At 46.1% G+C, this 20486-nt stretch overlaps 1 protein-coding gene across 1 annotated transcript in view; it reads left to right on the top strand.

The window, feature by feature from the left end:
• Nucleotides 1-20486, top strand: part of SPOCK1 (SPARC (osteonectin), cwcv and kazal like domains proteoglycan 1) — a 464236-nt gene that overhangs the window by 200524 nt on the left and 243226 nt on the right. Inside the window, exon 3 of the mRNA XM_081135977.1 lies at nucleotides 11499-11544. Within this exon, the coding sequence (XP_080992103.1) occupies nucleotides 11499-11544 (46 nt within the window). The remainder of the gene's footprint in view (nucleotides 1-11498; nucleotides 11545-20486) is intronic.

A 20486-nucleotide genomic window follows, 5' to 3' on the forward strand; every position in this document is an offset into this window, starting at 1 on the left:
GTGCTCACATTTAAGGCAAAAGCAGCTCATTGCTTCTATCTACCTTGGATTCTTCTAGTACATTCTAGTCCTTGCTAGTCTGTGAAAATCGCTCCCACTTTATTTACACAGAGCTTTCCGGCACATTTAATTTATTATTTGACATATTTAGAGTCATTGAATTTTAGAGCTGGCAGGGACTTGCGTTATTATTAACATTCCTCTTATTCCCCCAAATAATAAATGGAAAGAAAGTGTAACAATAAAAGTATTACATGGCTTCTGCTGGCTGTGTGCTCCTCCACAGGAAGGAAATACATCCTTCTTCATGTGTATTTTGTTACCATATAAATGATCTCACCTGATAATTTTGCTCTGTGGAGTTTTGATTTTAAATGATGGATTCCAGGGAACCATGGTTGTTTATCTCCTCTCCCTACACCTGTTCCCTGCAAACAGGAATGGGACCTTTCAAAGGCCCAGTGAGAACAAGAGGCGATTAGTTGTTATCACTGACTGGGTGTTGGGAGGGGACCTCCAGGGTCCTGCTTTCCAGGCCCGGTCACATGGCATGGCCGTCGTTCTCAGGGAGCTCCCCTCCAAAGTGAAAGATGTTTAATTGTTTAACGAAGCAAAGGTGTAGCAAGCTGGCAATATGTCCCTGCAGGACGGAGAGAGGGACAGAGACAGACAAACAGACTAGCTGGTTCCACTTGTGGTCTGTAATGACTCACATATGTCCTTTATAGGTGGCATGGCAACTCCTGCTGATGGGGTCTCATTCCTGGGATGTCACTCACGCATCAGTGTGGCTCCTGCAGATGGTGTCATTGCTCAGCCTTCTAGCTAGAGCAGGCAGATTGTAATGATGCCAATGACTAGCCACAGTAGCTGCAGAGCTTCCTAGTCCCAAAGCAAAGTGCAGACTGAGTGCTGTGGTCATGGGGTGTTTGGAAGACTCTGAGCAAAGCTGGCAGGTGTTGCCGGTTGTCTTGTCTCCGTGGCTGCACCTGGACCCAGGCTTCATTGCTTTTGGCTTGAGCTGAGGGCTGTCCCAGCAAAGACTGGGCTCACATGCTGCATGTGCTGGTTCTTCCGCCTGCAGGGCCCTGTCCCTGCCACCACATATTCCTGGCCTGGAAAACTCCCTGTTTGTCAGGACCCAGCTTGAGTGCTACTTTCTCAGTAGAGTCTGCTGTGGTTTTCAGGAGTAGTCGGTGGCTTCCTCCTCTGTGTTCCTGTAACTTTTACTTTTGTAATGACCACATCACCAAGTGGTATTATGCTTCATCGACTTACATTCCTGGGCCTCTCTCCCCTAGTCAGAGTGTGGGCTTCCAGAGCGTAAGGAAGGGTGCTGCTCGTATCTTGGTCCAGCACGAGGGCAGATATAGCAAACTCTCTTTCGGTGATTACTGTGCATACGTAGCCTGAGCTTCTTCACTGGTGTCCATAGCTGCATGTGGCTCCTTCTAATCTTTGCCACACTCAGAGAGGTCACATGGTTCAGAAAATACCAGTCGATGGTGTCAACCTCCAAGTAAGCCCTCCAATGACTCCTCAGCGCTCGTACGTAAGTCCGCCTGGCTTATCATTACTGAGGTCCTCAGGCCTCTTGGCAGCTTCAACCTTGCGCGCTCTCTGGGAGCCCCAGGCCCTAAATGACCATGGCCATGTTGTTGAAATTCCCTTGGAGGGGCATGGACAGCCAGACACTCTTAGAGTAGACTCATTCATGGGTCCACTGGTAGTAGGGGCTGAACCACCCCTAGGAGATTCATACACATTGCTCTTTGAGTGAAGACAGTTCTCCCGCTCCTCTGGGCTCTCCGTCTTGTCACATGACATAAGTACATCATCTACTGGACGAAAGGGACAGGTGAGCAAGTTCCCAAGTGCGGAGCCTTGTGGTTGCCTCTCCAGGTCTCCTGAGTCTACCAGGCATCTCTTTGGCAGTGCTGGGTGGGAGAGACTATGTTATGTCAATCACTGAGTTCATAAATGTGTGTGGAGTGAGAGGAAGGGTAGTTTGTCTCCATGGTCCAGTGTTCATTGGCCCAGCAGCCTTTGGGTGTGTGGGTCCTGTGGAAAGGGTTCAGTCACCCTCAGGGGAGTGTTCCACCCCTGTGACGAGCTCTGGTTTTTGCCATGGCTGTGCCTCTGAGAGAGGATGCCCTCTCTTCTCCATGGGAGCCTTGCTGGTGATTGTAGAGGTAGATTGTGCTAGGGAGTGTTCTCTGCACCAGCTACCTCTTACTGTGGGGGAAATGTCACCTCAGAAATTACAAATTTCAGATGAGCACTTTCCTATCCTGACTGTGACACCATTGGTTTAAAGCTGACAAAAGACCTTGAGCAGATTTAATACGAGAGCATCTGCAATGTGAGTGGTCCAATGGTCCAAGCCTCAGGATACAGAGGAGGGCGGGCAGGGTGGCTGCTAGGACACTTTTGGGGACATAGTGAAGCGAGTCTTTATTGCTGCCCTTCCCAGATGTTCCCTCGAAGAGAAGAGGCTGAATGACAGAGCTGGGAGGGACTGTAGCAGGCCTAGCTGTGCAGCTAATGAAAATTTCATGCAAAGTCTGTGGCTGTAGGTTCCCAGAGCGGTGGCTGGTGCCAACGCCACCACTTCCCCCATGCTGCGTCTTGATGGAAGCTCCACTTTGAACTGGGCCTCAGGGAGTGCTCGTGGCAGACGGGTGAGTGCTCAGCCCAGAGCACACAAAGGCAGAGGGCTCCTGAGGCTGATGGCCATGGTTCTGAAGCCCAGGAAGTCGCCCAGGGTCCTGGTGGATCAGAGAGTCAGGGTGTCCTGCCTGCTTTCCTAGAACCAGGCGTGTGACAGACAGTTTAGATGTTTAGTCTCACACAGACTGAGGCAGGTGTTGCTATCCCCCGTTTCACAGATCAAAAAGCTGAGGTGAGACACGCTAAGTCAGGGTGGTGGTAGAGAGGGCCTCTGGGGCAGACTCTGGTGTGTGTACTTATCTCCTGTCCCTTGGTATCCCCTGCCAGCCTCATCACAGGGCAACTGGCCCATGTCTCCTCTTGCATCAGATTTCAGCTCAGCTGTGGTGAGCCAGGTCCTAAAGCCTGCTCATTCCTTAGGGGACCGAGGGTCTTGGTGCGTGTGGGGCGAGGATGTTGGGCTGAGGTCCACCGGTGCTCCTCCTGCACAGCTTGGTCGATTCCTCCAGGACCTTCCAGTGTCATCCCCGCTGGTCCCAGGTTCTGGTTACGGCCCCACTTGATGTCACTCTACGGGAGTTGACCATTTCACTTTTCTCAGAAACCTCCAGGTCACAGAGAACTAAGGTTTTCAGTCAAAGGGGAAGTAGTTGGGGAGTTGCAGCCTCAGACACTGGCATGGAGAAGCAGCAGAGGTTGAGCTGGTTTTCTGTGTGCATTCAGTGCTAGGTGCTCTGCGTACCTGTTCAGAAACGGGCACCGTGCTGGGTCCTGGGCTCTGGCGGTGAAGATGCCCAGCCCCTGGCCTTCTGTGGTTGAGTTACAGGAGTAGCTACCCCCAAAATGTGGGGGGGTCAGGGATTTGTGGGGAAATCACAGGGGGCTGAGGACAGCGCAGCAGAGCCGCCTGAGGTGTGCAGGGAGTGGGGACGGGGAGCGCTGCCCCTGAGAAGCGTTGTCAAAACTGGGATTTGGTAGAACAGTAAGTGTTTACCAAACGAGGGTGAGGAAGGGAGATTCAGACAGAGGAGGGGCCGCATGGGCCAGGCTTCAGAGGTCCAAGGGAGCATGGCTCCTGTAAGGTCAAGAAGTAGTTTGTTTACCGCTGGAATGAAGCCTGCAGGCGGGCATGTGGCCTCAGGGACAGTGGAAGACTGAGCAGAGACTCTGCCTTTCAGGGTCCTGGGAGCCGCTACTGGGCTTGGCCTTAGTCTGGAAGCTGGGGAGACAACTCGAGTATGGGGGAGGTGATGTGATGTGGCCAGTGTCACTGTACGAGCAGCGTGGTGAAAAGCCCAGGCAGGGCTAGAGGGAGGCAGAGGCTGGTTGGGGCACATGGCACTGACCTGAGGGGAAGCTGTGGAGGCCTGAACTGAGGGAGGGGCTATGTGGATACAAACCAGTGGGAGACAGATGTGAGAGGTCCAGGAGGGAGAGGGAGAGGACTTGGTCATTGTGAGTGGCAGAGGGAAAGAAGAGGGAGGACACCAGCCCAAGACATGGGTTCTTGCTAGGCAGCTGGGTGGACTGAGCTGGGCAAGCCTCGGGGGGCAGACCTGGGTGTGGAAGATGGATATAGCCCCGGAAAGCTCCCGAAGCTGGAGGAGAAGGCCTCTGATGGGCTGAAGCTGGTTTGCTGTTTGTGGTGAATCTGACTGTCCCCGGGTCGCCTCTCAGTCACTGTGACTGGGTGAGTGTGTGGTTTCCTTTAGCCCGTGGGGCTACACATTAAAATCTTTTGGGGAGCTTTACAAACCCCATATGGACGTCACAGCCAGACCACTGAGCCAGCATCCCCTGGGCGGGGCCTTCGTGGTTGATAAGCTCCACAGTGACCCCAGTGATAGCCAAGGATGAGAACCACTGATCCCCACAGTGGCTGCACTCCCAGCCTCCTGTGCAGGGTGAGGAGGGAGGAGGGGAGGCGACAGCTGAGAGCTGGTGCTTTATGCTCTGAAAGGTGGCAGCCGGGTGTTAGTAGAGGCCTGTTGCATAGGGGATGGCAGGAGTGGCATTCTCAGGAAGATGGTAGGACCAGTTAATTTGGAATTTGTGATACTGGGATAAGGCTGGGCTCTGGCCAGTAGAATTTGTATTTTCTGTGAAGTAAAGGTTTACAAGATGGCAAGGGTGCCAATGAGATGGGCTCTTTTGGGATTCCTCCATCTGGTTTCTACATGTACATTAACGATTATGTAGAAATTTTGCCTGTTCAGAGCAGGCCCAGTCCCCTTAATAGGGTGTAGTCATAATTGATATTTTTGTAATATGTAATATCTAGCAATGGTTCAAAACACCTCACTGGATGTACAAAATAGCTCTGTGGTATAAATATTACCTGTTTTTAATAGACAGGGCCACTCAGTATTACAGAGTGGGAACCTAGCCTTTAAACAGAGACATGCCTGCAACTCAAATTTTCAAATTTCATTGAATTTTTTCCAAAGCTACTCTTCCTATGTGAGACGAATACACTTACATGCATTTAAACTATTTCATAATTATTTTTCCCAGGTGCAATTGGTCTCCTTTCACTCGGGCCTACTTGAAAAGGTTCAAATGCACAAGAAGTCACATTATTGAAATTTTAAACGCGTCATTTCTACAGAGCCTATTTCAGTGTTCCTGGGACATCTCAGTACCATAAACCCCTGGAGGTGGATGCAAAAGTGTACAACTTTTATTTATTGAGTAATTCTGTGTGTTTGATCCTGTACCAGGCACTTTGCCACATCATCACAACATTGTGACCCATCCTTCAATGTGGGATAAGGGAACTGCTGCTCCACGCAGCTGGTGAGCGCCAGAAGCAAAACTTGAACCCCTACCCGCTCCTGTGCTTTTGATTCCACGGTGCTGGCTGCTTCCTCCCTGGGTACTCAAAGGCTGCTCCTCATTAGCGCAGATGTTTCAGGAATTTTGCTAATGAGGTCAAGGGCATAGGTGGCTTTCAGTCTGGGGACACACCCTTGTCTGGGTCAGTGGAGAGCTTACCCCCACTCATATTCCCAGGAGAAGAAGCCTCATGCAGAGCCTATCTGGGGAAGAAAACTCACACTCAGTTTTTCTCTTTGAACAGAGAACAAGTCAGTGGGTCACTCCCTCCACCCCCATTGTGATGGACAGACAGGAAGTACCGCGAAAGGAGAGCTCTTTAGGTCTTTGCAATGATTATAATCTTTAAATTCACTGGAGGTGCCATGACAGCCTCATTCATTTACGTATTTCTGAGACCACAAATCCATGTCTTTCTCAGTTTTAGACCCCTTGGAGCCACAAGGCAAAATAATTCCTTTGTCAAGATGTAGAAGGTCTATTACTCTTGGTCTCTGATGTCATTTCGGGGTTTTTATTGAATGTCACCCTGTGTAACAGGAAGCTGTTCATTTGAAACTCTCAGAGATAGTAATCATGGATTTGATCATAATTTTGGTAGCTGTTTCATGGTGATGACACAGATCCCCAGAGCACACTCAGATTTCTCCCCGCTTCCAGTCTTCTACCCTGTGATCTAATGTCCTTTCCCAGGAACTTAAAGAATGATGGGACCTTTTCAAGGGTATGATAGTGACTTAACGGGAAATATCTGCCTTTGACCTGTCTAATGTTAAAATAATATGACAATTTGATGCAATTATAAGAAATGTTTACATTGCTTCCTGTTGTTTGATGTGATTCTTTTATTTTTTTCTCGTTTATAATGCTTTCGTATTCAGGAAGTTGAGGTAGGTTTCTTGACTTTTCAATTGTATGTGGGCATAGCATCAAATTGGTTGCCAAATAAAATGTAAATTTTATTCTAAATCCTAAATCTCAGTGGTAAATATTTGTTTTAGTTCACTGAGCCAGCACTGCACGTATTTATTTTTTGCTGGTGTGTCCAGGGGATGCAATTTATCAAATGCATATAAACAGTCCATTTGCCGCTTTATCTTTTCTCATTAGTTACAGTACAAGTATGATTGTCAGTTATTATCCGTGTTTTACTGGCGGGTTATTTATTGAAAGAGCAGAGCAACTGACATTGTTATTTTCTGAATCAGTTTGTCTGAGGCCTGCAGGACTTTATACCAAATGTCAGACCAATTTATCACAGAATCGCTCTATTCAGGAAGAAAGCGACTTAGGGTGTATGTACAAACACATACCCACCTGTGTTTACACACATACCAGCAACAGTTAGGGGCTTTCCCAGGGATACAGAGATGCTAAAGTTGGAACAGCTTACTTATATTTTATACAATTCGGCCAGGACTTGCTGTGCTTATCATTCCTGATCGAGACAGATGAGGCCCCCATTTATTTTCTAGGCTGGCATTTTGCATTACCTAAGGTAATCTTCAGGTGAAATTGCAGGGTTCAAAAAACTTAGCTAAAATATTTATGAAGGAGAAATGATCTGCTTCATGTGAGCTAAGTGTCTTCGGTTTGTAGGACGTGAAGGTGTAAGGTAGATGGTATATTACATCACCTGCAGAGGCAAGAGTAAAGCAGCTGGACTTCAAAAGTGGCTTCCGTTTGCTTCTGCCGCCCCATCTCTTCCTCGGAGTCTGCTCTGACAGTCTCCCGAGTGGCTATAAGCACCTCTAGGAAGGCAAAGCCCTGGGGAATGTTCGAACTAAATTGCATCAGCCATTCTGGGGCTGTGAGACATGGAAGAAAAATTCAAGTTCCCTCTCAAAAGGTGCTGAGACCATAGACTTTCCATTTGGTCATGAGCATCCATGACAAAGGAACTAATCACCCAAATTATAGCAGGAATGTTTTTGCTTCCTTTCATGGTAGGGAGGCTTAAAAGGTTTTATTGCAAGATGCTTTATAGAGCAGAATGTTCTTTGGCATATATGAATATATGTACATATATTTATTAAATTATCTATGATAAACATTCTTATTAATATCTATTATATATAATAATATACAATGTTTTATATATGTATATATTTTAAACAGATTTCCTTTCAATGAATGCTTATCAAAATGTATTATCTCTACAGTAGTTGAACACCCAGAGTTACTCGGTCCCAATAATTTCACAGGGTCCAGTACTATGTTAGCACTATGTTAGCATGATATTTATTTAGTGAGATAAATGGAAAAATATGGTTTTATCTGTATTGATCACTTGTGAAAGATTAACAGAAAAATTGGGGCCATGATCATTCCCAGTCTTATACTACCATTCTTCTACTACCAGCACTTTTCCTTTTCTCCCATCCTAGACATGTAATGATTTGTCACTTTCTTGCTGTGGCCTTTATACTTGTTTTAAAAAAAATTATTGATTGATTTGAGAGAGAGATTGATTTGTTGTTCCACTCATTTATGCATTCATTGTTTGAATCATGTATGTGCCCTGCCAGAGATCAAACCCACAACCTTGTCATACCAGACGATGCTCCAGCCAACTGAGCCACCTGGCCAGGGCCTTCATGCTGACTTTTTCTGCCTTCTTACTATGACTTTATGTTGCCCCGGGATATCTCATGATTCATACATAAGTCAACATGCTCCAGTTTGAGACTGCTTAAATTTATAGGTTCTATCAGATTTTACCGGTTGGGTAATTTCCGTTGATGCAGTGACAGTGGAGCCCGCTTTTCCTCATGTGGGTCGGATTTGGAGGAAGGCTGCTCTGCCCTGCCCAGCGGAGGCCTGACGCAATGACACTGCGGCGAGGCCCACACAATGCACACGTGCAGCCGTGCTGCCATCCTGCATCCCTCAGCCTGCATCACACACTAATCGGAGTAATTGAATTTAATGAATAGCTGTATTCAGATCTGCATCTTTCTATTTAGGTTTATATTTTAAAAATCAACTGTTGCCGAGGTCCTTGCAAGTCATTTTAAAAAGCTTCATCCCTAGATGATAAAATTACCAGTTGAGAGGCCAACTCAGACAGATACACATCTCCTGGTGAGTTTGATCTAACACATCTGATGGGCTTTTTAGCACAGTCTGAATTTTAACAGGCCCCACCATTATAGCGTTAGAAGGGAGTTCAGAGGCCAGGGTTCCTTAAGTCCTGCACTTTTCTGGGATCTGGGCGGACTTTGGGGTCCGTACAGCAGGAACACACTTTGATACAATGCAGCATTGAGGTGGTGTGCGGACAGGCACACTGCTTCCCAGGGCCACAGGCTGCTGTCCTTAAGTCCTTTGAGTATCCTATTGTTAAGTGGGACTCAGGGATGAGCACGTTCCCAGGAGGTGAAGCCCTGGAAGAGGAATTCTTTTATTTTTGGCCTTTTCCACATGGGTTTGGATGCTTCCTCCCCAGAAATGCCCCGATGTAGAGTGAATTGATGGATATGGCCCGGCCTGCTTGGACTTGCCCTATGTGCAGGCCAGTCAGACCAGCTAGTACAGTGAGGAAGGTGATCCACTTGTCTGGGCATCTCTCTGCAGAATGCCCACTAGGGAGCCCCCTCCCCCATCTCATTGACCATCCCCCAAGGGGGCTCTGGTACCCAGAGTGCTTCCCTCATGCTCACGATCACGGCTCCTGATACAGGGCTTCTCTCTCAGCTGTAGCCGAAGCAGTTCCACTGAAGGTTTTATCAGCTCCTGGCTCATTGGTTTTTGCTTTGGCAATCCACCTTCCTATGGCAGAGCAAAAGCAGTCAGATGCAAGGAATCACCTTCTCCCCTGCTTGGCCTTGCTGAGCAAGGGGCTGTTTGAAGGACTCGTTTTGCATAATGAGCTTTCACTTAAGGTGTACTTTCACATTTTGGCAGCAATTAGGCAGTGTTACTACATTTCAATGGGTTTCAAATGCTGTAATGCAGATGTCTGCTTTTAGAGGCTTTATATTTAAAACTATGACTTCCCCCCAAGAAATTTGTAAAAATGGCAAATATAGTTAACCTGGAGAAGTGACAAGGTCCAGAAGCATGCTTCAAATTCCGTCCAAGTTATAAAGTAGTTGAAATCATTAGGGAATATTCAGTTCTTGACACTTTCTCAAACCTTTCTTTGACATCAAAGAGAATGTGACATGCGGCGGACACACACCCTGAGTTCCCAAGGACTTTCTGGTATTAGAACAGCGTATTCGAGGAGAAAGCATTTCACAGATTCCACACTGCCATTGAACACCACACCGTCCTCTGGACATGAAGAGGGCATTGATGGACCACAGTCAGAAAGATGGACATTTTGTTATTTTTGTCCTAAGTGGTGAAGATGAGTTCATTTTGGGTTGTCTTTTCTCTTGACCTTGTGAGCAGCAGAATGTGTTGGCACCATGCTTGCATCTAGGGCTCAGAGCACACTGGCCTGCAAACTGAGAAATTAGGTGCTAAATTTCCCACCTGCCATCCATCCAGTCCTTAACTTAGAATCATTTAACACTGGCTGCTGAGTCTCAAACCACATAGTTCCAAAGATTCAGAATCAGAGGTGGAGAGAGATGTGGCAGCGGGATTGTTTTAAGCTTTCTCAGTGATGTGTCAGGGTGCGGCCCGAGAGGCTTCCTGACCAGATGGGTGAGATGGCCAGTGATGCCACAAAACAAAGAGCAAAGGGGACCAATTCCTTGGAATTAAAATAATTTAATGGCGAGTCACCAGGATCCCAAGGAACCTGTTCATGTTTATTCATGCTCTGGAAAATGGAATCACTGCCCATGAAGCAGTATGTTCTGGTTTTACTCTAAATCCAGTTTCCTAAAATCTATTTAAGGGCTTAGGTGAACTCAACGAGGATCTAATAAAGCCAGGTAATTGCACAGCACAGAGGCCGATAACATTCACAGGAAATCGTGTCGGCGGAGATAAACTGCAGCAGGAGACAGCATGGACAATAATTTAAACTAATTGTGCACTTTGATATAAATTAACTTCTCTGGAAGAGAAATTGGGGCCTCATTTTGGACCACTTTCTGAAACTGTCTGCAGCACTCAGAGTACCTGCCATAAACACATAGGGCAAATAATTTGGGTACAGTCAAGAGGAAATTAACCGAAGAGGGGCACATGCCCTAACAATGGTGTGAGGATCATGTACAAGGGGGGAGCCTCTGCACCTTAAGAACTTTAGTTTGCCTACACCTTGGAGGTGGTGAGTGCTGGGGGTTGGAGAGAGACTAGACAGCGGTGGTTGGGAAGGAAAGGGTTATTAGAGGTGGGGAAGAGATTAAATGTAGATATGAAGATGTGAGTGACCCAGACCTTTGCAATTTTAAAGTAATGAAGTGTCTAGCCTCAGAGCACAAACTGACGCCAGCTGCTGCAAGGAACACATGGTTACGAGTCAGCCAGATTGGCCAGCCTTTGTTTTTTTTATCTTGACACTCAGAACAAATGGTGGTGTTAAGCTACATGTATGCCTGTGGTTAATTCTAGCATTTGAATGGCTGTTTCTATGTTTTGTGAGGGCTGCAAAACTGGAACTGTGCACAAGCTACAGGTCTCCTTGTAAAAGAAATGTTGACAGTTGAATTATCAACTCTTACAAACAAAGAGGCTTGGTGGTCAGTGCGAGCAGCGAGGCCTCACCTGCAGTGTAATTGAAGCAAACGCACCTTGCGCTTTCAGAAGGTGTCTTGGTGTATCTGCCAGTTTGAGGAGAGTGTTGCTGCTTCCACAGGAGGCTGAAATGCTTTTACTCTTCATGGGGTTGTATCCATAAGGTTTGAAAGACAAGAATTGGAAAAGTAAATTGATATCATTGATTGCATGTTAATGTCTGTTTGGGGAAAGGCATCTAAGCCATTCTGGTTTTCCTTTGTTTTGGGAGGTGGGAGAAAGGCAACTTTTTATGCAGTTATGTGAGAAGCTTCCTGAAACCTGACCTTCGTTTTCTGTTTTTGTTCCTTATATAGGATGATTATTTCAGAAACTGGAATCCCAACAAGCCCTTTGACCAAGGTAAAGGATGCGCTGTCTTGCTGTCTGTGTCGTGGGAACGCTGTCTCATTTCTCTTTCCTTGCATGCCGAGGGACGGTTCCCACCCTGGCCAGCTAGCTGTCTTATTTTACTAACTTGGGGAACTCAATTGACTGGGGTGACCGAAATTGTTTTATCCTATTGGTTATTTGTTTGCGATTGCCTAAAACAGATTAAGAAAGAAATTGTGATGGAATTGACCACAATAATCATTGGTTCCTTTTGTTAAAAACAAAACAAGAAGTAAAATGGTTGTCAGACGAACCTGGTGCGTTGTTGGGCTGAATCCAGTGATTTCATTCATGGGAGAGACTGTGCCTGAAGACGCTGTCTAACTTATAGGAGCTATAAAAATGAAACTTGCCGTCTAGAAACAAGTTAATCCCTAGAGGCTTTTAATGGCACTAATGTTTTTATTTTTAAAGTAACTTCCCCATGGTTTCTGAATAGAAGCCTGTTTGAGAGTGGGCTCACTGACCACTTGGGTTTAAGCCTGGCCCTCAGAGGGCTTTTCCACTCACCATAAAGGCAGCCTCCCGATGGCCATCGTAGTCACCACCGTGTCCTCCTGGGGGTTAGTGGAGACACAGTGAGGACTGCCGGGAATCACGCACCTGTTCCTATCATTCCACCTGTGGCTGCTGCTGGCACATACCTTGCTTGCCAAAAACGATGGTAGGTGGTACTTTAAGTATGTATATATAATTGATGCTGAAACTTGGAGGAAAAATATAACGACCAGGCCTCAAAGGTTCACTCTTCTTAGGATGAGCTTCATTTCTGTAGCTTGTGTATTTGATGTGATCATGATGGTCAGTGTGACACAAAGAATTCAAGGACAGCGGTGACATGTAACAGGGTAGAAGGCTAGGTTCTGAGGATCAAGCAAAAGGCTGTGGTCTCCACCTCGGAGGAGCTCAGTCAACAGTCTGTTGTTACTAGCTGTGATGTAGGTTGGTGTGGGGGGCGCCGAGTCCATAGGTGGGGGACTTAGCCTGTGCGGGTGTGTGAAGGGAGCAGGTAACAAGGAAGACTTTCTTTGGAGGACCTGGCTGGGCTCATACATATCTTAGCAGCCTCCAGTGGCCTCACTCCTTTCACCCTTAGCAGTGACTGAACCATCACAGTAAATCACATTAGAGCATATGAAGGTATTTGTAATTTAGTTTAGAAATTGTCCATCAAAAATGGTCAACATTTCTAAAAAATTTCCATTGAAAGGAAGTACCTTTATTTTGGAAGAACACCCAGATGCAGAGCAGCATATTTATTATCTGTGTCTGAAGAACACGCCCCTCTATGCACATCCCTACCAGGAGTTTGCTTACGGAGGTCCCTCGACTGACAGTGGCAGTGAACCAGAAATAGGTTCCTGTCCTGTAAGGATCAATATTGCCTAAATAACTGCCAGGTTTACACTTTCCCAAGGCTTGCAAACAAACACAAAAACTCTACCCAGGGAATATACTAACACATTGGAAAGGTAATATGTGAAGGTGGGCATCCTTTGCCCGTTGGGATAGAAATGATGGCTTCCCTTGATTCGGGGGTTAACACAGAAGCCAAGCACCCACAAGAACAGGGTATTTAAATCTGTTTAACCAAAAAGACCCAAGAATGATGGCTGCTATTTCCAGCAGGGCCCTGCCCCCTGCTCCTGCTTTTGCCAGCTTTGCAGGCTCGAGAGCTGGATCTGCTAATATAAATCCTTCCAGAAAAACTCATGACTTTATGGGGCATAATTGAGGACTTCAGCTGAGAAGCCCCACTTCGTACCTCAGGTGGAGCTGCTGTTGGCTCTTTATGTACAGAGCCATAGGGAGAGGAGGTAGATCTGAGAATAGCCCTCACTTAAAATATCAGCTACAGCAGATGTCATCAATTATATTGTGTGCTGCTCAATAAAAATGGGAGGTTACTCTCTCAGAGCTGACATCACTTGCTGAAATATAAACCACAGGCATGGAAGATGTGGAGCATTTCATCTTCCAGAAAATAGGAGCATTGCTGGACTCCAGTGGAAGCCGTCAGCTGCCAAGAGGTCAGTTCCCCTCCTCGTCTGAAAGAGACTCAAACGTGGTTAAGGTAGTTTTGTGGTTGGGGAAGACTTTCAGTTTGTAGAAATGGAACTTGCTGGAAAGCATTTCAGAGTTTCAGATGACAAATGTGGGCTGGGATGGAAGGGGAAGGGGCCTCATGATGGAGGTGGGTGTGGAGTGGGCTTGAAATGAAAGGGGAGCAAAAGGGAAGGAAGACTGTGTGGGGAACTCTGGCGGAGTGTGGTCAGAAAGGTGAAGTTGAGGTAGGTTGTGAAGGACACACCAATCCCTGAAATCTGAACTTGTTTTATTGGCACTGGGAAGCCATAGAATGTTTGTGAGCAGAGGAGTGGCATGATGAGGGCAATATTTTGGATGACTTAGTCTGGTGACTTAAGAGCTGTGATTAGGAACTCAAGACATACCTGCCAAATGATGTCCCTCCCACAGGACTCTTAGGTAACTTCTCCACTGCATCGTTCATTACCTCAGAATTTGGTTTATTAAACCAAGGTCGTCCGACTTGCCTTTTGGTTTTCAGGTTGGCCTCTGAAATGCCCATGCAGCTCCTGGTTGTCCTAGGTGTTGGTGTGAATAGTTAGGACCCTCATAGAACTCGTATTCAAGAAGATTTGACTTTGGGTGGTGGGCAACGCAGTGCAATGTACAGATGATGTATCATAGAATTGTACACTGGAAACCCCTATAATTTTATTAATCGGTATCTCCCCAGTACATTTAATAAAAAAAGAAAGCTACCTGTAATTGTTCCCTCTACTTGAGGATATTTACTGAACTCTGAACAACAGGGCTGCATAGAATGAGCACTTACCATGTAATTGACTCCAAGGCAGGCAGCAGAAAAGTGCCTCACCTGCCAGGCGCCTTCCAGAGACTGCAAATGTCTGTAAGTTGTTATCTTTAAGCAAATCACTGCTTCTGGCAGTGGCCTGGAAGAGCCATCAACTCGGGCTTTTCTAAGAAGAATTCTTTCTGAGATTCGGGTAGAGTAGGATATCCTTTTTGATTGTAATGATTTGATGCCAAATCTCACAGAAGGGACAGAGAGGAGTTGGGAATTGAAGGGAACATTGAACTCAGGTGAGAACTTCCCGTTGTGAGATCCACAAAGACAGGCCCTGCAGAGAGCTGGGAGGGCTGCAGTTTGAGAGGGCAGCGGGCCAGTGCGAGCGCTTTCCTGTCTCCTATGGGCAGGAGCAGTGGAAGCGGGTGTTAAGCAGATACAAGGCTTTTGCTTCTAGAAGTGGCATCTGGTCCAGCAAGATGCTTCCGGAAAAAAAGCCCCTAGTCAAGTAAGTGTGGGACCTACCCCTACCCTGTTCTTCCCATGGAGACTCACAGTGCTCATTAGCAATTCAAAAGCTCCAAGACGTTTTTTAGTAAAAAAGCCCATTTAACTTACCATTTTCCAAATTTGCCTTTGACCACATGTTGCTGTTTTTTCACTCCACACCTCTCGGGTGCCCAGAGAAATCAGTGTATTCGGTGGGATACACTTTGTTAAATGCGGGCTGGGGTCTTGGGCTTTGCAGCCAGATTCTCCAAGTTCAGAACTTGACTCTGCCAGTGACTAGCTGTGTGATTCTAGGCAAGTTGCTTAACTTCTCTGGTTCTAAGCCTTCCCATCTGGAAATGGCAACAACAAAAGTATGAGAGGATTAAATGAGTTAGTATGCCTGGCATATAGGAAGGGCTCGATAAGTGGTGTTGTAGCAAGTAACTGATCTTTTTTTTACCTCCCCCACTTTCTGTGTAGCTGCCTCTCCCTGCTGCTTCCCTCCCTTCCCACTCAGGGTTCTTTCTTTTATTCCCTTCTGGAGGCCTTCACAGTTGTCTGCTCTGAAGCTCTCAGGGCTAAATTGGAGCTGGCCTTTTTCATGTTAGGCAGGTCACTGTAGTGGTGTGCCCCAGATCCTCATTATTGGGGCTCCAGAGGTTCAGGCTCTTCATTTATTCCACAAAGTTACCAAATGCTCATTGTTTAAGCCCACTGTGTAGATAATAGGGACCACACTAAGGAAGGCCTCTCTGTGGGACAGTCCAGGTTATTGATCATGTCATCCATCTAAGGTCTTACACAGGCGTCATGTGTGTGTAAGTACAGTGGTCCTGCTTTTCTGTGGGGGGTACTTCCAAGACTCCGCATGGATGCCTGAAACTGCAGATTGTACAAACCTTATATATACTGTGCTGTTTCCTATACATACATGTCTATGATAAAGTTTAATTTATTAATAAAGCCCAGTAAGAGGTTGATAACTAATAATACAATAGAACAGTTACACATATACTGTCATAAAAGTTATATGTGTCCTCTCTCTGGTAATTGGTCTCATAACCGACACAGCCTGAAGGTGCATTCATGTCCTGGGCAGGGTGGAGCGGGACGGTGCAATATTTCCTCACGCTCCTCAGAGCAGCACCCAGTTTAAAACTTATGTTTATTTCTGGAATTTTCTATTTAACATTTTCAGACCTTGGTTGTCCATGTGTCACTGAAACCATGGGAAGCAAAATCACGGGTAAGGGGGCCTACTGTACTGGGGGTGTTGGGGGAGCAAGAATCAGTGGGGAAACGAAGAGGGGTTGGTTTGTGAAGCTGGGAAACCTGTAAGGTGACATAGGTCAGTTTCAGCTGATGTGACAGTTTTTGCTACAACGTGGCCTCACTCCTTTTGTGCCTGTAGCCTGTGGATCAGTGTAGCACCATCCTCTGTGACGATCACCTTCAGTGGACAATAAAGGTGCTGAAGTAAAGAGTCTCTTCCCTTGGAGGGGTGGCCGTTGAGGAAGGTCATCCAAGGGCCTGGAAGGGGAGGAAAGAATGTATTGAACTACAATACTGTGGTAAAATAGTAATAATAATAATAATAATAATAATAATAATAATAATAAAAGGGGTTGCTTGGGGACTCCAAAACTAGGGGATAAACAGGAAGCCAAGTGAATTCTAACAGTTGTTTCAAAGCTCCGCGGCCCGGCCCGTTAGTAGAAACAAGCTGGAATGGTTCATATGCTTCAGCTGGAGGGAAGGCTTTCTTCTTGCGTTGGGGGCTTGGGCGGTATTTTATGTCCGCAACCGAAGCTCTGTTTTCGTGTAGAATGCCGACTACCTGGAGATGTCCTGAAGTGACAAGCCACAAGTTAATTTGGGTTCTGTTGCCATGGTTCGCTCAGAAAAGAACCCGCTAAGAACAAACCATTTTAGGAGACATGCTGAAGGGGGGATTTATCATGGAAGTTACTGGAGACAAGTGGGTTCCTTTAATGGGGAATAAATGAATGTTTTAGGTAAAGTGTATGGCTGTTGGTCTTCAGGATAATGTTTTTCTTCTGGGGTGAATCTTAATCACTATTGCAGAGCAGCCCGGCTCTGACCGAGTCTCAGGTGATGCTGGTGGTCTTCGGAGCGGAGCACGAACTTGCAGGAATTGACCTCCAGATAAAAACGAAGCTCGGGAAGTCAGGGGCCCCTTTCGCTCCTTGTTCACGGGAATGGAAGGAAAGGAGAAAACCTTTGACTTGCAGCCTGTGGTACCAAGATCCTGAACTGTTGAAAATTCTGAAACTCAAAAGGGGAGAGGTCTTCCCGTGCCCCAGCTGTGCCCCGTGGACTATCCCAACATCCCCGTTTCATTAAAGTTTTAAAGGGTTCGAGGGGGAGGCAAGGTGCTTTATTTTTAAAACTGTTCTTTAGGAAAAAAAATTTTCCTGTAGATTAATCTGAAATTTTACACAAGAGACTTAATGGGAATCTTAGCTACTGTGGCTTTCCTTGACACGGAATTGAACCTCACCCCAAAAGGAGCCTCTGATTTGCACTCATACAGCCCTGACAGGTGTTTGTGTTTAAGGATCTGTTTACCATATCTGATCCCTGAACTGCTGATTTTCAGAGGCAGCTGGCCTGTTTTGTGGGAAGCATCTTAATAATTTTCTCCTGGTTCCCTCTTGTTTGGTCTGGTTGGTTTCTCCCTCTTACCTTCCTTTCCGCATAACTTAAGGACTCTTTCCTCTATAGCAACAGATCCTCTTAACCCATTCACACCCCATTTTAGCTTCTCTTCTTCTGTCTTGATTATGACGATAAAATAGTATGTAAAAAGAATTCTAGGGGGTTGACTTTTAAGTGTTCCAGGTCAGTGGTGCCAGGAAAGAAACAAGAACCATGCTAATTCAAATGTGTGTGTGCCCCTGCTTTAATTCAGCCTGTCCTCTTTGAAGTTAGATCACCTTGAAAGTTTTATCTTTCCTCTCTGCCTGCCCTTGCCCATTGGCTTATTTTCAGGAAAGAAAACATCAGCTGTAAGGTTAAAATCCCACGGATGTCCCTCCTTGATTCTCTTTCCCACTTCCTTTTCCCTAACGGTGGCCATTATCATTAACGTGCTTTCTGTCCACGTTCCTCTCTTTTCATGTCATATGGGCATGTCTGCAACCAATATGTTACATGATATGTTGTACAATAGGAGTTAGTGTTCTTTTTCTCTAACGTGTTTTATCTTACTGAAAATTGTTTCAGCTGGTTTTTGTCCCTGTAGTTGGAGATCTAGTTAATTCCTTCATATGGTAATATTTCTTCATGCTACGGTTTATCCACATACTCCCGCCGTAGCACATGGGCATCGATGTCTCCATTCATTCTGCTGTTGGGGCTGCTGTTCTGCAGGATTTCTAACCCAGTGACGGTTCTTCCATCCGGCCACTTGGCCTGGACAGTGTGGTATCCCAGGCGGGGGCCGAGGTGGGACACGACTCTGCCACTATTAAAATGTGCAACTTGAGCAAATCATGTGGCCTTTCTTGACTTGTTTGTCCATCTCTGAAATAAAATGGGTGGACTAGATGGATCCTGAGGCCCTTCTCATCTGTGATAGTTAAGCTGTCGTGGTTGCAGGCAGCATAGAATCTGTTCATGTTTTCCTCATAAAAGAAGGAAAAATGAAAAATTTGAAGCCTGATGCTCTCATTTCAAAGGTTATAGTTTAACCAATGAGGTATGAATATAACTTTAATAAAACCAATGGAATTAAATGGGCCTTTTAACCATCGGAAATGGGAAGGAGGTGGCTCAGAATCAAAGCAGAAAAGGCCGAAGTTAAGAGATACTTTCTCTTCTCTCTGAGCACTGTGGGCACCACATGGTGCGGAGGCCAGAGCAGGGTTCAAATCTCGCCCCCCCCCCCCCCCCAAAATTAACTTGCTGCATACATTTGAGTAACTTGACTTATCTGCCCTTCATTTCCTCAGCTGTTGGGGCTACTGGTACCTGTCTTGCAGGGCATTTGTGCAGGGCCAGGAGTTGGTGTGTGGCATGGGCTCAGTGAACCTCAGTTTCTTCCCAGCCCAGTCATCTCTGTCAGGCCCGACTGTGGGCTCCACTTCCTCACGGGGTGCAGATGGCTATGTCATGTTATGTTCCGCTCCCCGTCCCCGATGTCCATAGGAGTTCCCAGTGCCTCCAGAGCCAAGCAGCTGAAGCCATTCTGGTTTGTGTTCCACCCTCTGGATGGAATAATGGGAATTGTGACGGGTAGTAAAATTCTCTCTGTAATTATGGGGCACTGTGGCCTTCTATTACTGTGTTTAAGAGTTCTTTCGGCATGAACAAATCCATTTTAAAGACATGTTTATTACCTTTCCCCTGACGCATAAAATGTAGTGTTAGTTTTATAAAAAAGGAAAAAAATCCTTCCCGTTATTCCACCTGCTAGAACAACAGCTCCTGAATTAATTACACTGCATTGGCTAAGTCCTAATGAAACAGCCTTGGTTTGAGGAAATTCTCAATGTGGGGGGGAAATGTCAGTTGAATTTTAAAGTCAATCAATAATGCTGTTTAAATTTTTCTCATTTGAGACTGTTGAGTGGATTAGAGCATTTATTTCACAACAGCAAGATGGCTGCTTGGAGAAACACTGCCAGGGTCACCTGTGTCCCCATAGCTCTCATGCCTGAGATGGAGAGTTTTCTTTGTTGAGCTCTTCAGCTATGTTAGGTAGCAGTTTATCGCTGGAGGCCTAGCAAACGTGCATTCTGCCCTAGTAACCATGCATGATGACATGCAGTGTGATACATTGGAAAGGCTCTGGGCTTCGCAGTCGCAATGATAAAGGTCAGTTCCCAGCTCTTCCCATTAATAGCTGTGTGTTCTTAGGCAAGTGCTTAACTTCTCTGAGCCTCAATTTTCTTACCTGTAAAACAGAAATTTTGACACTTATTTCACCTACAACATGAGGGTTAGTGCCTGATCTAGTCTTACTATAATGAACGTGATAAAGGCAGTAAAGCTTTGATTGACGATGGAGGACTAATGCTTTGTTTTAGATTTTCAGGTTTGAAACGACCTTAGAAGAAGTTTCTGATGTGTCCACTTACCCATTCGTGTGAGCTGAGTGATCAGTGATCTGTTCAGTCAAGTGCTTACTGAAGACCTAGTAGGTGCTGAGTTGGTTACTTGTAGGAACCATGAGGAGGAATGTGACAGAGGCTTTCCTAAGGGTGCCTACAGTCTGTGGAGCTGAGAGAGAGAGAAAGCGACGGAGACAGAGGTGTGTAGGGGTAGAGAGGAAATGAAATAGCCTTGAGACTGTGTCTGAAGTACCCTGCAGAACCTTGTAGACCAAAGTTCAGGTGAGGGGACATGAGCCTTTCTTGGGTACATGTCAGGAAAAGTGTCTGAGAGGAGGTGACCCGGGAGCCTTTCTAAGGATGGGCAGGTGTTTGGAAAGTAAAGTCAGTTTAGAGCTTCAGTGCCATGCATTCAAAACTAGCCTATTCCTCTCAGTGGATTCCATTGTCTTCGGCAAGAACGGCAGGAGGCTAAATGGCCGTTGTGCCATGTTTTAAATGATCAAAGCCGT

This window comes from Miniopterus schreibersii (genome assembly GCF_964146895.1).
Source record: "Miniopterus schreibersii genome assembly, chromosome: 4".
Taxonomy (NCBI): domain Eukaryota; kingdom Metazoa; phylum Chordata; class Mammalia; order Chiroptera; family Miniopteridae; genus Miniopterus; species Miniopterus schreibersii.